Source organism: Protopterus annectens, chromosome 9.part0 (assembly GCF_019279795.1).
Source record: "Protopterus annectens isolate FY-2018-M chromosome 9.part0, PAN1.0, whole genome shotgun sequence".
NCBI lineage: Eukaryota > Metazoa > Chordata > Ceratodontiformes > Protopteridae > Protopterus > Protopterus annectens.
This window is the reverse complement of record NC_056743.1, coordinates 1,895,595,876-1,895,614,129: the sequence shown is the minus strand read 5'-3', so window position 1 is coordinate 1,895,614,129 and position 18,254 is coordinate 1,895,595,876. Positions and strand designations below refer to the sequence as shown.

Sequence of the window (18,254 nt, the reverse complement as noted above, 5' to 3'; positions counted from 1 at the left end):
ATCATGCAATCCCTAACAGATCCAAGATGCTATCCCCCCAAAAAAGGAAGCCAATCTGGTGGTCCCCTGCCATAAACAAACTCTACAACAGAAGAAAGAAACTGTTGCAAAAAAAGAGTAAAATCTCATGATTGGAGGAACTCCCTGGTCAGCCTCAGTAAGAAGCTGAGATCCCTCATAAAATCCTCCAAAGCCAGTTAAGAAAACAAAATCACCACTGACTCTAAAGACAACCACAAAGCATTCTATAGCTATGTCAAGAATCTCAACGGCAACACTCAGATCTGCTCTGAGTTACAGCATAATGGCACTAAATATACAGAACCAACTGATATTGCCAACATCCTGGCAGATAGGTTCAGTGCTAACTTTACCCCCCTCTCATCCCCTAAAGGGCCCATCTCTATACCGGAAGAATGCACAGTTCCTGTAATCACAGCTGCACAGGTAAAAAACACACTCTCCAAAGCCAAGAACACAGCATCCATAGGACCTGACAACATCCTAGGCTGCGTTCTGCATGAACTACAGAATGAACTGGCACCCCACCTAAGTACCATGTTCAATCATAGCCTCACCTCAGGCTATGTGCCCACTGAATGGTGCACAGTGACGGTTATTCCACTCCACAAAGGGGGAGCCACCACGGACCCCAGAAACTACAACCCCATTAGCCTGATGAGCCTGGTCTGCAAGGCTATGGAATGTATTATCATGGAACTTATAAACACTGACATTGGTAATCTCCAAACTGTGGACACCACCCAGTTCGGGTTTGTAAAAGGCAGGTCATGTTTCCTAAAACTGATAGACTTCTTTGAAGTGGTCACCAAAGCTGTAGATGAGGGTAAGGTGGTTCACACAGCCTATCTAGATCTCGCCAAGGCTTTCAAAACCATCCTCCACTCTGGAATTATATATAAACTCACTAAACTAGGTATAAATCCCTATGTCACAAGATGGGTTGCCAAATGGCTCACTGACAGAACCCACACTGTGAAAGTAGCTGACTCCAAATCCAACTTCAGACCAGTGACAAGTGGAGTACCACAGGATTCAGTCTTGGGTCCTCTCCTGTTTGGTATCTACTTCTCTGAAGTACAGGCTAACACAGAAGGTCTTTGGCTAATGAAGTTTGCAGATGACTGCAAACTAGGAGCCATAGTCAAAACTCTAAAAGATGTAGACATCCTACAAAAGGGCTTAGCTGAGACAGATGCCTGGTGTCAAAGCCATGGCCTCAAGCTCAATGCCAAAATGTGCATTGTCATCCCTTTTGGTAAAAACTCTGTGCCCATGAACTACCACATAGGCAGTAGTCTACTTAACACCGAAAGTGTGATAAGAGACCTTGAGATACAGGTGGACAGTAGTCTCTCCTTTGATAATCACATCACCACAGTAGTCAGGAAATCCTTCTACGTGGCACACCTCATCATAAAAGGTTTTTCATCCATGAAAAAAGGAGGTCATTGTTTCCCTCTACTCGTCACTCTTTAGACCCATTATAAAGTACAATACCCCTTTTGGTATGTACCTCACAAGACATCTACAACAACTGGAAAGGCCACAGAAATAACTCACAAAGAGGATTACCATCCTCAAACAGATGCCCTACGCAGACCGTCTCAAAAAACAGCAGCTTTACTCCGTTGCATATTGCCTACTCAAAGGTGATCTCTGCCTAACGCACAAAGCTATGTCAAACCCAAAGCGTTTGGACATGCTCCACTTAAAGAAATCCCAAACCCTCCGAGCTACACGCACTAGGGTCCTAAACCTTGTCACCACAATAAACAGAACATGCTGAAGGGATAGATTCCTGTCCCAGAGACTTTCCATACTCTGGAACAAACTACCTATCTATATCAAACAAAGCTCCTCATTAGCACTCTTCAAGAAAAATCTTGATGACTGGATGGGAGATAGGAAATATACCCCGGGGATCACTTCTGTGGCTCTGCTCGACAGTGGCACAGAAAAACTATTTTCTTGGGTGGCGAAAGCCAAGGTACCTTTTGGCAAGGCTTATATAGGTCCTAGGGCCAATAGCCTAGTACCTACCTATGAACCTGTGTAGTGTGTAGCATGTTCAGCCATAATGATAGGAGCAGTATCTGTACATGTTGCATGTAACATGTTTAGCCATGATGATAGGAGCAGTATCTGTACATGTAGTGTGTAGCATGGTCAGCCATGATGATAGGAGCAGTATCTGTACATGTTGCATGTAACTCGTTTAGCCATGATGATAGGAGCGGTATCTCTACATGTAGCGTGTAACATGGTCAGCCATGATGATGGGAGCAGTATCTGTACATGTTGCATGTAACATGTTTAGCCATGATGATAGGAACAGTATCTGTACATGTAGTGTGTAGCATGGTCAGCCATGATGATGGGAGCAGTATCTGTATATGTCGTGTGTAGAATGTTCAGCCATGATGATAACAGCAGTATCTGTGCATGTAGTGTGTAGCATGGTCAGCCATGATGATGGGTGCAGTATCTGTACATGTAGCATGTAACATGTTCAGCCATGATGATAGGAGCAGTATTTGTACATGTAATGTGTAGCATGGTCAGCCATGATGATAGGAGCACTATTTGTACATGTAGCATGTTCAACCATGGTGACAGGAGCAGTATCTGTACATGTAGTGTGCAGCATATTCAGCTTTTAGCATAAAAGTGTACAAAACTGTGTAATGGCATGGAGTTTCTCACAATAATGGCAAACAGACCATTCAAGGAAGTTTCACACATACTTCCTAAACATACACACCTCGGATTCAATCTCCATTTGTTCCTTCTCTCATCAGGATCAGTAAAATAGCACTGATACCAAGCTGGATCCTGAGGAGCACACTGGGAGTCATACCTTAGGTGTTGTAGATTTTAAAGTAAGCTTGAAAAAGGGGTTATTGCTGCAGGTACTGTTGTGTGTACATACTAGGTGGGAACATATTAGAATAAGGGAGTAAGTGAAAGTTTATTTCTCTAAAGGGAGAAATTATACGTGAGTAGACACAATAAAACAGGGATGAGCTTCTAAAATTTCTAAATTCAAATTATAATAAAAGGTAGGCAGTTCTTCAGCCACTGGGTTTTAACCACATCAGGGGTAATATTGGAAAAAATGCAAAATAAGTTATATGGCAGTTTGACCTTTTAGGCATCATGCATTTAATTTTGTCCTGATATGTTTACCGTAAATAAAAAAGAGGTTACCTGTCTGCTCCTACAACAGTTTAGGCAGAGATAATCACATTCAAAGAATGCAAGAGAAATTTTACAAACGTTCCATCCCTCAAAAATTAAGAAAAAACATCTTAACTTAAAGTAAAAAAAAACTGCAATAAAATAAGAGCAAAAGGCTAGAAACAATGTAAGCATCTAAAGTTTTTACAGATTTAATTTTATTGTGACTCCAAAACTCATTGTTACAAAACTAGTTTTAGCATGATGATTTCTCACATTCCTCAACATGGAGGTACATAGCTCCTGGTCATGTAACTTGGCGAATGAAGAGTACACAAAACGTACCACCATTTGAACTTAGGACATCTCCCCCATTTGCTATGACTATTACAATATTTTGAGTACTGCTATTGTTTGATTTGTAACTGGCATCCAGAGCTGGCTGTAATTGTCATTTACATTAGCATGTACTATGACCCTTATCGACTCTTACTGAATAAATCTGTTTTATAACCTTCCATGTCTTCTCCTTTCATTATATATGGAATTGAGGGCACCTCATCTAATACAGATATGATGAGGCACAGTCAATAAGAAACAATTTTGGCTAGCATTCTACTTCAAAATCTACACGAATTTGCACAAAACGCACGCGCGCGCGCGCGCGCACACACACACACACACACACACACACACACACACGCATATGCATGCAGACATACAAACACATGCACACTCATTTATTACACACACACACACACACACACACACACACACACACACACACACACACACACACACACACATACACACACACACACACACACACACACACAAACACACATTCATTCCACACACATAAAAACACACACTCATTTATTCCACACACACACACACACACACACACACACACACACACACACACACACACACATGCATGCCTTTGAAGAGAAACATATATTCAAACAAGTGTTTTTTTTGGGGGGGAGGGGTTGTTTTGTTTTTTTTGTTTTTTTTTTGCAGGAGGGCATGCCCCCTTGTCTCTTCCACATCCCCTGCAAGTTTTCTCTACTAACTCCCAGATCTCATAAGCTTGGAGAAACAGTCAGAACTATGCTAAAACTTTCCCCTCCCCAATCTGGGATTATAGAATCTCTAATACATTTGGTAATAGAAACAACTAGAAAACTTCTGAAGGAAAGGTACATTCTGAAAGTGGCACATGATCATTTCATCACCTTAGCATGTTGTTATTTTGATTGTTTGACAATATACACTACTATAAATAAAATAGATAATGCAGACTTGATATGAGCAACCAAATATAAATAATATATTTTTGCCTTCAGATTTAATAACAACTGCACCTACTCCTGTTTTGTTCTTGACCTCTCTGCGATGCCATCTTAAACTTCCTTAACATAGCCAAACACAACCAGAGTGAGGTTGGCTTAATGGTTAAAATATTTGTCTTACACACATAGGGTATAGGGTATGATTCTAACATGGATTAATTGGCTAGGCTTGAAATGGCCCACAAGGGCAGTTAGCCTAGTACTAATCTATAAACACAGAATCTCAATGGCAACACTCAGATCTGCTCTGAGTTACAGCACAATGGCACAAAATATACAGAACCAACTGACATTGCCAACATCCTAGCAGATAGGTTCAGTGCTAACTTTACCCCCCCCTTTCACCCCCTAAAGGGCCCATCTCTATACCGGAAGAATGTAAAATTCCTGTAATCACGACTGCACAGGTAAAAACTACACTCTCCAAAGCCAAGAACACAGCATCCATGGGACCTGACAATATTCCAGGCTGCGTTCTACATGAACTACAGAATGAACTGGCACCCCACCTAAGCACCATATTCAGTCATAGTCTAACCTCAGGCTTTGTGCCCACTGAACGGTGCACAGTGATGGTTATCTCATTCCACAAAGGGTGAGCAACCATGGACCCCGGGAACTACCGCCCCATTAGCCTAATGAGCCTGGTCTGCAAGGCCATGGAATGTATCATCATGGAACTTATAAACAATGACATTGGTAATCTCCAAACTCTGGATTTACCCAGTTCATGTTTGTAAAAGGCAGATCATGTCTCCTAAACCTGATAGACTTCTTTGAAGCAGTCACCAAAGCCTTAGACGAGGGTAAGGTGGTTCACACAGCTTATCCAGATCTTGTCAAGGCTTTTGGCACCATCCCCACTCTGGAATTATAGATAAACTCACTAAACTAGGTATAAATCCCTATGACACAAGATGGATTGGCAACTGGCTCACTGACAGAACCCACATTGTGAAAGTAGCAGACTCCAAATCTGACTTCAGAACAGTGACAAGTGGAGTACCACAGGGTTCAGTCCTGGGTCCTCTCCTGTTTGGTATCTACTTTTCTGAAGTGCAGGCTAACACAGAAGGTCTTTGGCTAATGAAGTTCGTAGATAACTGCAAACTAGGAGCCATATCCTACAAAAGGGCCTCACTGAGACAGATGCCTGGTGTCAAAGCCATGGCCTCAAGCTCAATGTCAAAAAGTGCATTGTCATCCCCTTTTGTAAAAACTTTGTACCCATAAGCTACCACATAGGTGGTAGTCTGTTTCACAGCGAAAGTGTGATAAGAGACCTTGGGACACAGGTGGACAGTATTCTCTCCTTTGATAATCACATCACCACAGTAGTCAGGAAATCCTTTTACGTGGCACACCTCATCACAAAAGGTTTTTCATCCAGGAAAAATGAGGTCATTTTTCCCCTTTACTCGTCACTTATTAGACCCATTATAGAGTACAATGCTCCTTTTGGTATCTACCTCACAAGACATCTACAACAGCTGGAAAGGCCGCAGAAATACCTCACAAAGAGGATTACCAGCCTCATATAGATGCCCTATGTAGACCATCTCAAAAAACTCCAGCTTTATTCCATCGCATATCACCTACTCAGAGGCGATCTCTGCCTAACATACAAAGCTATGTCAAACCCAGAGCTGTTGGACATATTCCACTTAAAGAAATCCCAATCCCTCCGAGCTACACGCTCTAGGGACCTAAACCTTGTCACCACAATAAACAGAACATGCTGGAGGGATAGATTCCTGCCCCAGAGACTTCCCATACTCTGGAACAAACTACCTATCTATATCAAACAAAGCTCTTCATTAGCACTCCTCAAGAAGAATCTTGATGATTGGATGGGAAATAGGAAATTCACCCCGGGGATCACCTCTGTGGCTCTGCTGGACAGGGGCACAGGTAAATAATTTTCTTGGGTGGCGAAAGCCAGGGTACCTTTTCGGCTAGGCTTATATAGGCCCCAGGGCCGATAGCCTAGTACCTACCTATGAACCCATGAACCTATAAACCTGTAGGTGTTAGTACATGACTACTAAGCTATTATTGCCTGCAAGTTTCATGTACTGTCTTTGCGTGGCTTCTCATTGCTTTATTTTAAGATCAATCATTCTAGCTTTATTATTTATAATTAATATTATTATTATCATTGTCATCACTATTACCAAGTGCTTGGCGGTCTGCCAATAAAGGCTGCATAACCACTGGAGGGCTGTCGATAAGCCAGTTGTTGTGTGTAACCTGAAAAACAAAAGAGAAATCCATGTATTAATACAAATGTTTTTGTAATTGAAGGTGAGAATTTCATTATATATTGTAAAATCCTTGATTATTTGCATTTTCTAATGACAGAAAATGGGAAATCGCTGGAAGGTGGTTGCAAATTGGGGTACCATTTCAGCTGCATTTGTATGTTTTTGTTTAGGTAGCCCTTATTCAAGGTATTGTTTATTCAGGTAAGTTACACATAATTAAGGTGAACCATAAACGCTTCAAGCAGTTAGCAAGCTGCCACTGCAGTAAACACATGCCTGCAGACCACTTCTCTAGTGTCTTTATATAAGACACGAGGAAACCGATATTTAAATGAATGCGCTAATGTACACTGCATTGCCTGGCACAATCATCATATTGTCTTCAAAGTTCAGCAGCAGAATTTTCCTTGATAGCCTCTTCATTTCAGAAAAAAGCAGGCTATAAGAAAAAAGTTTAAAAGAAGAACCTGTGATTGTGTGGTATAAAATATTACTACAAAAAGAAACAGAAATGCTAGCATAGTACAACAGGGCTGAAAGTGTATGGTTTATGTGATCTAGTTAGATATAAAACAGAACATTTCATCTAACAAACAGGGTGACTACTGATTCTGAAGAAACTGTAGCTGTTATCTTGCTGGAAAACTAAAACTGCCACTGTTCAAAAAGGAATACACAGTGAATTTCTTGGTCTTTGTGTTTTCTAAAAACATTTCAAGCCCACATAAACTAAAGCACTGCTGGTAATTATCTGCTGGGTGAAAAAAGTAAACCTATGTTTTTGTCTGTGAATGATAGAGCTGCTTTCTGTTTTACCTGCTCCATTTTTTCTGTTTTAAGAAATCTACTTGGCCTGGTGATTTTGTTCTATATGAGAGATAGGAACTTAAATTATCTAGGCTACACATTTCACATGTTTTTTCATTGGTTAAAGTCTTTCTTGAGTGACACTTACACATGCATGAATTTATGGGACTTTGACTTTTTCTGAAATGTTTCAAGCCTCCTTAAACTAAAGCACTGCTGGTGATACTCTGCTGGGTGAGGACAGAAAAACCAAATCTATATATTTTTGTTGTGAGTCACAGCCAGCCTTAGGCATAGGTGAACTAGGTAACTGCCTAGGGTGCTCTATAGTCCAACCTCATAACGGGCGCAATTTTAAGTTATTTATATTTTATTTTCTCCAGTCTGACAGTCTGTAAAAGTGCTCTTCTCAGCAGGACAACGTCTGGAAAATGTAGATGGCCTGTCACAGCCAGGAAATTGATTTTCTTTTAATAAAAAAAATAAATAAAATTTTAAGGGTGTTCTACTTTAAGAATGCTCTTTACAGCCAGTCACCCAGACACTGATGACTAAAACAGGTCGCAAACACCTGTTGTGCCAGTGCAACTGATTGTTTATGTCTTTCTTTTCCACACATGGAACTTGAATTGCATAAGATGTTTGGATATAGCAGTGGAGCAAGAATGGACAAGTGAGAGGCTGGTGCGTGTATGTGCATGTGTATGTGGGGGTTATTGCAAGAATATACAGTAATGTTTGGAAATGTATTGTAAAAGAATTTCAATGCATATTATAACTGCATTGTCTAGTGGCCACCCTAAAAGTTTGAGCTTCAAAACTGATTTGTATTTATTTCAATTGAAATAAGCAGAAGAGGGTTTTACTAAAATGCTGCTGCTGAGGAGATAAACAAGACGAGGGTTAGACGTGTAAAGAAAGGTTATTTAATGACTATATATTTCTTTTAAGCTTCTTGTATGGCTGTGTGATTTAATTCACTCATTCAACATATTTATTTTCTTAACTGGCATCTGCATTGTATTTCCACCAGCTCAGTAATGGTTCTGCTCATGTTTTCACACAGAATAATAACTAATGGAAAAATAAAACTTTTAAAAATATTTGCCATCAGATCTGATGTACTCGCCTTTTCTACTGTAGAGCTTTGAATGTTGTAACATTGATGTGTTCTTCGAGGCAGAAGGTCGTATAAATTATACTTTATTATGAATATAATATTAGATTTCTGCCAAGCTTACTCAAGAATATGCTCATTTCCCCTTTTCAGTACTGTACTTTGTTAGCATAATCCTATGTCTTTTGGTGCTTTTTTATGTGTGTGCTACTGTGTTTCTTTACCTAGTAACTTGTCAACAAGGAACATGACCATAAAAGCAAACTCCCAGAGTTCTGTGATTTTTTTATTTGGTCTGGAATGCTGTGATTTTTTTATTTAGTCTCGTTTTCTTTCCCGCATGTTTCTGTTCACTCTCATTTGCATTTTAAGCCACATGCTTGTCATACTAAGTAGGATGACATGGAATGCCAAGCACCCTCCAGCATACAAGCAAAACATTCTGTTTTCATCTTTATTTTCAATTACTAAATAAGCTGTATTTTATATTTGTCACTACATTCCACAAGTTAAGAATAAAACCTATGTGGGTAGCCAACTTCCAGGCAGATTTCAAAGATACGTTGGATCTGAACATTATGTTTAAGATGTTTACTATCAGTATCATTTTCGTGGCTTGGTTGAAACTCACTTGTCTGACATTCTGAATGCACAAAAAACATTAGTAGATTTTTGAGAATGTCGAATGTAATTGTCTGATTGCATAACGGCAATTGAGCCAATGCAGTCAGGCATGGCCTTCTCGGCCATATGTAGTCTGGCAGGTGGTGCATACATGGGTGATGTTTGTACTGAGATCATGGGACAGTGCGGATTGGGAGATTTACTCTTTTCCGCACTGTAGTGCAATCTCAGAGTTGGAATATATAAGTGGCAGGGTATGTGTGGGGTGCAGGGGGGCTTGCCTCCCTGCAAAAAATAACTGTCAATGCATTGCAGTATGGACACCAGAGTGCAGGAGTCAAATTAGACTTTGAATGTTTTGGTGTTCAATCTTTCATACTGATTACTATTGTGAACATCGAACATGTAAACCTCATTTTTGATAGGTTTATGCTGTGATGTTCGATGTTTTGATAGTAAACCATTTAAGATAACAAAACCATTTTTGTTTTCTTTTTTTTTTAACTGCCATTCCTTCATAGTACTCAATTCTCTGGTTCAGTTCTTGGATGGCATGTTTTCAGTATACAGTCCACATACCTTCCTTGTGCCTATATGAATTTACGCCAATGGTACAGTTTCATTCTACACCACAAGGCATGTAGTAGATGCACTGGCAATCCCCAGATTACCCAACGGTGTGTGTGTGTGTGTGTGTGTGTGTGTGTGTGTGTGTGTGTGTGTGTGTGTGTGTGTGTGTGCGCGTGAGAGAGGTAGGTAGCATATCTCTCAACTGTTGAGGTTTTTACAGAATGTCCAGATTTTTGCCCCATATTTTTGTCTGTTCCTCATAAGTTGCTATATAATGACAGACATTTGAGTTTTCAACTTTATATCCTTTAGAAAATTGCATACTAGCACAAATCTTGTTATTCTAGCAATTTTCTAAGTTCACAAGAACAATATTTATAATCTGTTCCTATTTATTTTTGGCTTTGTCCAGTTTTGTTGCACTAAGAGATTGAGATGTGTATGCATTTGTGTGTGTGTGTGTGTGTGTGTGTGTGTGTGTGTGTGTGTGTGTGTGTGTGTGCGTGTGTGTGCGCGCGCGCACGTGTGTGTGTGTGTGTGGATCAGCTGACTCTGATTTTGGATTTTTTTACTTGTCAGATGAAATCTGGTATTAATTTTGGACTTCATACTTGGTAATGCAAAACATGTTACAGAAAAAAATGATTTTCATGCATTTAAAAAATTGAAAGAAAAACTGGAGTGGCTTTCATGGGGAGTGACCTATCTGTGGGTGTGGTTCAAATAGGGGTGTGTCATAAACATGATGTGGGTGGACTTAAGGGAAGCCAACGCACTACTTTGCCTAAGGTGCTATTTCAGCTAAGGCTGTCCCTGCTGTGAGTGATGAGTCTTCTTTCTGTTTTACTTGCTCCATTTTGTTTTCTGTTTAAGAAATCTGCTTGGCCTGGTGTTTTTGTTCTGTGTGAAAAATAGACACCTAAATTATCTAGGGTGCATATTTCACATGTTTTTATTTAATTAAATTGTTTCTTAATACATAAATACACAGTGAATTTCTAGGGCTTTTGTCTTTTTCTCAAAAGATTTCAAGCCTGCATAAACTTAAGCACTGCTTTTGATTTCTAGTTAGATTTTCCCCACCTACCTTCCCCTACATTGATCTGCTTTGTAAACTTGGTGATTTTAAGCTGTCTATTGTAAACTAAGCTTAACTAATTTAATCCAATGAAACTCAATAGTTTACACTGTACCTTCTAATGGGCCTTTTGATAAACTCAAACTATGACCTCACATTTCAAACAAATGTTCATATCTCTGGAATTGTGGGGGTTATGAAAGAAGTATAAATGGCAAACTCTTCAGCACAAGCTATTGTTATAGAGATAGTATTCTTTAGGTTCTAGGTCATAAACTGAATTGTATAAGTCACAGTAAACACAGTAACTATTATTAAAAGGAAAACCACAAGTAATGGTGAATCACTGTGTCACAGAAAAAGATTTTAATCCACTGGTTTAGTGCTTTCAGGCCAAAAATTAGGCCTTCATCAGAATCAGGTTCTGTTGAAGGCCTAATTTTTGGGCTGAAAGCGCTAAACCATTGGATTAAAGTCTTTTTCTGTGACACAATGCTTCACCATTACTTGTGGTTTTCCTTTTAATTTTACAAAAGTTACACAAGGTGTGAGACAAGTCTGCTGTTTTTTCTTGAACAGTAACTATTATGTTTGTAATATTTTGTAAACAACTAACAACATCTCAGCAACCACTCAAGTTGCACATATGCTGTCAGCAAAATTGTATTCATCTAGCTGAGGGCATTCATGTGAGGCTAAGGGGTTCTGTCTGTGTTACTTGGTTGTTGAGATATTTAGAAAAATGTGAAAATTATATCTATATAAATTAATATCATAAAAAACAGCTCTTAATATCTATTTACCTGCATTAAACAGAGGTCAAATATTAATGCAGTTGAGTTTGCCACTGTGTGAGCTTTAAGATGAAATAATTTAAAACCCTGTACACAACATGGTTTTGGAATTATTGATGCAAATATGAACAAGCAATTTTTGACACCTAGAGGCATCAGTAGGAGTTAACTACAGATGCACCTGGAGGCGGCACTCAGATGTAATGGGTTATAAGTGCCTCTTTTTCTACACTGCTGTTGATATCTTCATTCCCTTGTGCTTATATTGAAAAGCGCATTCTGCCTTTCATTTTCTGTTCTGCTGATGTACTTGCACTGAATTCATTAGCCAGCTAGCTGTTGGATGAAGTAGTATATTTTTACACTCTAGCAAGCAGTTGTTTTTACATGAAGAGGTCAGAGGATTTTCCATCTGTTTCACTGGGGGAGGTAGCCTGTTCTGCTTAGGCTGGGGTAACAATTGAGATTTCTGAATGTAGTTTTATTGGTTGGAGGGCTTATTAACCAACTTATTTTGCTTTTAGTGCCTTTATAAATTTTGCTCAACTGAGTGGCTCTTGGCTCATTTATACAAAGCAAAATACTTTTATTGAATAAGCTCTCACTTGTATAAGCTGTTTAAAGTACACTGTTATATCCATATCTTTAAGTTTGTTTGTTGTAGCATTTTGTATCTTTTAAGTTTGCTTGTGGTAGAATTTCAATCCATACACTCCTTTACTGTGCTTTTACATTAGGAGGACTGGGATTATTCATCTAGTGGCAGTTGGTGTTTACCTGGTCTATCTGAGCTGGGATGTAAACAAAGGGGCTCCAAGTATTTTTGTACGTCTCCCATATAAAAAAAACTGTATTGTCTGCTGCTGCTTTAAGTAGTTAAGTCCACTGTACGACACTGTATCTGTTAGTTGTAGGGTTGTTGTAGGTAGTATGTGTGCAATTGATACTTTTGGTCCCCAAACCAGCTATTCCATATTAAGAAGGTGTTTTTCTGCAACCTTGTATCAGAAGTGTGCTGATCTAATGTGACTGAGTTGGGGACTGCTGGTGGAAAGCTTATTGTGTGTTTTCCTGATTGGTAGTTAGCTTAAAACCTGTTTCTCTTGGCTCGTATTTAAGCCTTGCATTTGCGTAGTGGTTCTCATTGCTCAGTGACGGTTAGCAGTGCTCTGTATAGATGCAAAAGCCTAGAAGCTCAGTTTTTCCCTAAACAGCTGTCAGTGAAACCCTTCCAGGTTTTTGTGCTGCTCTGGGAGCATCTCAGTAGTGCATTGAGCAGTGTTGCCTTATTGATCAACCTTAGCCTACACAAAGTATAGGTCCCTCTTGTAGTCTGAGCTACCAGCACAGTCATGTCAAATTAACCCATTCCCTTCCCTAATAAAACATACAGTGAGACCCTGCTATCATGGAAGGGCAGTTTCACACCCTGGCCAGCCTGATAGATACAGGCAATCCTGAGGCAATGTAGCAAGTGTCTCACGTATACTGACTGCCACTTACTCCTGAAACAAACAAATACTTTATGGGAACGACGTAGTTACAATATCAAACTGGAGATAAGACTCCATATAAGGACAAACTGAATGCCAAACTGGTTATTACCACACGCAAACACTAAATAAGGACACAACACATAAACCCACATATGTGGAGGTACTCACTAGTAACTTACCAAATGAGCAGAGGCCTCCCAAACAGAAAGCACTTGCACACATGACAATGCATGCAAAAAACAACCACAGCACATAATAACACACACACACACACACACACACACACACACACACACACACACACACACACACACACACACACACACACACACACCAGTGTCTCAACAAATAAGTCCATAAGATGTAACACCACAAAACTTCCTGTTTCGATCATAGGTGACTCCATTGTGAGACACACAGATGTTCTCCTCACCTGGCTAGATGAGTGGGTTAAGGTTAGCTGCTTGTCAATTGCCAAGATCCATCAAGTCTCTCAAGCACTTAAGTCACTCAACCATAAGTGCTGGTATGACTCTGTCATAGTCCACGTGGGGGTGAATGATTTCAGACATACCTCACTGGACTATATAAAGACAGACATGACTGAGCTCTCAGATTATGAGTCACAGGCAGTTATAAGCCTAGCCTTAAGCAGCATTCTACTGTCTCCAAGGATGATGGCACAATACAAAAAGAAAACGATTGACTTTAACAATTGACTTAGCTTCTGTTGTTAGTCTAAGGGGATCCAGTATGTGTGAGACTGGGATGACATGGTTGACAGGCCATGCTGCTTTACCAGAAGTAGTCTGCACCTCTCTTCTTTAGGCTTTTGGATACTCTCAAAAGCATTAGCCACCCCTATTGTGCCTTTTTAGGCAGTGTCAAAATAACCAACCTCCCAACATAACAAATTCTTCTCTAGACAAATTCAGGGTACTGCTGCTTAATGCTAAGAGTCTAAACAAGAAACTGCAATCCCTGGAAGCACGCCTCACTTTGGAAGATGGTGACATCATTGCAGTCACCGAGACCTGGTTCAAAGGCATGGAGAGTACCCCAGCTGTGCATAGCTACAATACCTTCCATACATTCAGACCACAAAATGACAGTGAAAGAACCAAAGGAGGAGATGTATCCATCTTCATTAAGGATAAGCACACCTTGTGACTGATCAAACATTATAGACTGGCTACTCCATGTCCAGTTATAGGTTGGCTACTCCATGTCCAATTAACAATAGGCAAAGACACCTAACAAATCATAGCTAGCTATAGGTCCCCCCACCATGTAACAGGAAAAGCATACCTCATACCTGGACTCACTGGAGTCACTTACTATACAGCCCAATACCTTACTCATGGGTGATTTTAATTATCCAACCATTGACTGGAAAACATATATATCCACAAACATGCTGGCTCAGAGGATCTTGGACTTTGACAATGCAAATGCTCTGGAATAGCTAGTCAGCACACACACAAGAGGCTCAAATGTCCTGGACATAGTGCTCAGTAACATGGGAGAGAATTGAACCCCCCCCCCCCGTATAATGTCATCCCTGGTAAGATCAGACTATAAATCAGTCTCATTCCATGTAATTATAAGACCAGATACCCCATCAAGCTTAAAAATGATTAAGAATTTTTCAAAGAGAAATTACCTCCAAGTAAGTGATGATATAAGAAGTTTCAAAGCCCCCTTGAATGCACATTACTTGGACTCCAGTGCAGACGTGTACACCAATGCCCTGTATAACCACTTAAGCAGTTGTATAGAATCGGCTGTACATGACTGGATTAAAACCAGGTCTTGCCAAAAAACAAACCACCCTGGTGGACCCCTAGTATAAACAGAAAGAAACTACTGTATAAGAACAAGAGGAAACTGCCTCAGCAGAGGAAGAAATACATCTCTAGCTTAAACAAACAAACTGGAGCTCTTGGTAAGTCCTCCAAAGCTAATTATGAAGCAAAATAGCTTCCTTATCTAAGGACAATCACAAGACATCCTTTAACAACATCCAAAATCTAAAAAGGAATACCCAGTTATGCTCTGAACTGGTTGTAGATGGCACCACCCATACTCAACCAGAGGTAATAGCCAACTTGCTAGCTGACAGATTTGGAGCAAACTTCACCCCCTGTCCTCTCCCGTCATCTCTCAAAGCATATCTGCCATAATTCCTCAGCCTTTTATCTCAAGGCAGCAGGTCATCCGGCACTTTCTAATGCCAATGGGACTAGACAACATCCCAGGATGCATCTTAAACAACTTAAACCATGACCTAGCAGACCCACTGGGATCCCTGTTTGACCACAGCCTGCGAACTGGCTATGTTCTGGCGGAATGGAGGACAGCAACAGTAATCCTTCTGCACAGAGGGGGACCAACAACTGACCCTTGGAATTATAGACCCATAAACTTGCCTAGCCCGAACTGCAAGGCTATGCAAAGAATAATTATGGACCTTATTAAGAAGAACACAGGCAATCTCCAAACTCTAGGCCCTACCCAGTTCAAATTCATTAAAGGTAAATCCTCCCTGTTAAACATAGTTGATTTCCTTGAGAAAGCCACCAAGCCCTAGACAAGAGAAAAACAGTGTATACTGCCTATCTTGACCTAGCCAAGGCATTTCATCCAATCTTCCACTCAGGTATTATAGAGAAACTCACCCAATTGGGAATTAACTCCTACATTACCACATGGGTAGCCAACTGATTCACCAACAGGACACGTACTGTCAAAGTGGGTGACTTCACCCCTAGCAAAAGACTAGCAACAAGTGGGGTACCATAGGGTTCTGTGCTGAGAGCTTTACTTTTTTGAATTTGTCAGAAATCCAGGCAAATTTGGATGGCCTGTGGCTGACCAAGTTCACTGACGACTGTAAATTGGGAGCAATCATCGAGTCCCCAACAATGTTAATATACTGCAGACAGGGTTAATGCAGACAAATGACTGGTGCCACAGCCATGGATTAAAGCTAAATGCAAAAAATGCATTATTATTCCCTTTGGGAAAGCTGCCATCCCTGCAAATTGCATTATAGACAGCACCCTCCAAGTGTAGACCCAGTGGTACATGATCTTGATACTCAGGTTGATAGCAGTCTGAACTTTGACCACCATGTATAGGTTCATAGAGTCATAGGTTAGTGCTAGGCTAACTGCCCTTGTGGGCCATTTTAAGTGTAGCCAATTACTCCATACCAGAATCAAACCCTACATCTTATGTATGTAAGGCAAAAGCTTTAAACATGATGTCAACCTCTCACCCTTATCCACAGTAGTAAGTAAATCCTTCTATGTGGTACATCTTATAAGTAAAGCCATCATATCTAGATCTAAGGGTGTTATAATTATGTTATACTCAGCCCTCATTAGAGCAGTAATTGAATACAATACTCCTTTTTGCATGTATCTCACCAGACACCTGCAACAATTGGTGAGAACACAGAGGTTTCTCACCAGGAAATTACAGGGTACACAAAACAAGTCTTATGTGGAAAGACAGCATATTCTGTATCCTATAGGTTGCTAAGCGGTGACCTGTGCATGGCTTACAGAGCAGTCTCTGACCTGGCCCTGATGGAAATGCTACACATTCATAAATCAAACTGCATGAGGGTCACTCACTCTAGGCTCTCAACCTAGCCTCTGACATGGACAAGCCATGCTGGAGAGACAGATACATTTCTGAAAGACTGACACCTCTCTGAAACAATCATGTGAAACAGAGCCTGTCCCTGACCCTCTTCAAATGCAACCTAGGTCGATGGATGGGTGGCTGCAAATTCACTCTTGGGGTGGTGCCCATGACCCTCCTGGACAGAGGAATTCAGTATTAACTACCATAAACCCTTACATCTGCAAACTTCACTAAACTAACCACCAACAACTGGGGCAACTCAGAATAAATATGGGTAGGCTTGTAAGGGCTCTAGGGCCATTAGACTAGTAAACATCTATGAATGTATGAGCCTATAAGAGAGGCATAGCTTAACTGTAACAAGATGTATACATGAGAAGTGAACTCTGTGACGATTAGATAAAAGTTATTAATTTAGGAAGCTAAAGATAACAGCAGTAGCCAAGTGACTTGATGGCTAACAGGCAAGAGGATGAATTAGGGTAATCCCAATTAGAGTAAGTGTTTAAAAATTCCTCACCAGATGAGCGCTTGCAAATACTATCTGAGCGGAAGATGCTCATAATGGCGAAGACTGAAGACTATCCGAGTGCATCTGAAAAGCAGAGCTAGAAACGATAGCTGGGCTGCATGAGCAGACCATGAAGTGGTTAGATAGAATGGTGACATCACGCAATGACAGGATGTTGAAGGTAGCGGAAAGGAAAGCTGGGCAGCATGAGCCAACCATGAAGCGGTTACAGAGAACTGTGACATCACGCAATGATAGGATGTGGAACGTAGAGGAAAGGATAGCTGGGCTGCATGAGTAGACCATGAAGCGGTTACAGGGAATGGTGACATCACGCAATGACAGGTTGTGGAACGTAGAGGAAAGGATAGCTGGGCTGCATGAGCCAACCATGAAGTGGTTGGTTAGAATGGTGACATCACACAATGATAGGTTATGGAAGACGGATCAGTTATACAGAAGCAGCAATTAAAACCTGAGGATTTAGAAAATTGTTCACGTAAGAAATTAAGAGTCTGTCAAAGTGTGTTGCAGATAAAGACCTTCAGCCACTGGTAGAGTCAATAATAAGAGACACTATTCACATTCTGAACATAACTAAATCCTACAACAGAATGTATCCGTAGGGTTGGTCAGCTAAGTCAGAAATGCACTAATTCCATTCACCATGCCTTTATTGGCACTACAGTCAGCCCATATTTGAGACTAATGCATATTACTGATGACGATGTATGTCAGCCAAGCACAGGTTTCACATAGAATCATAGAAAAAGTGCAAGAAAA

The 18,254-nt window shown here is 40.4% G+C and overlaps 1 protein-coding gene across 1 annotated transcript in view; it reads right to left on the bottom strand.

Moving 5' to 3' along the window:
• LOC122810818 (complement C3-like) overlaps positions 1-18,254 on the bottom strand; it is a 1,708,896-nt gene that overhangs the window by 478,785 nt on the left and 1,211,857 nt on the right. The window contains exon 25 of the mRNA XM_044082377.1: positions 6,731-6,806. Within this exon, the coding sequence (XP_043938312.1) occupies positions 6,731-6,806 (76 nt within the window). The remainder of the gene's footprint in view (positions 1-6,730; positions 6,807-18,254) is intronic.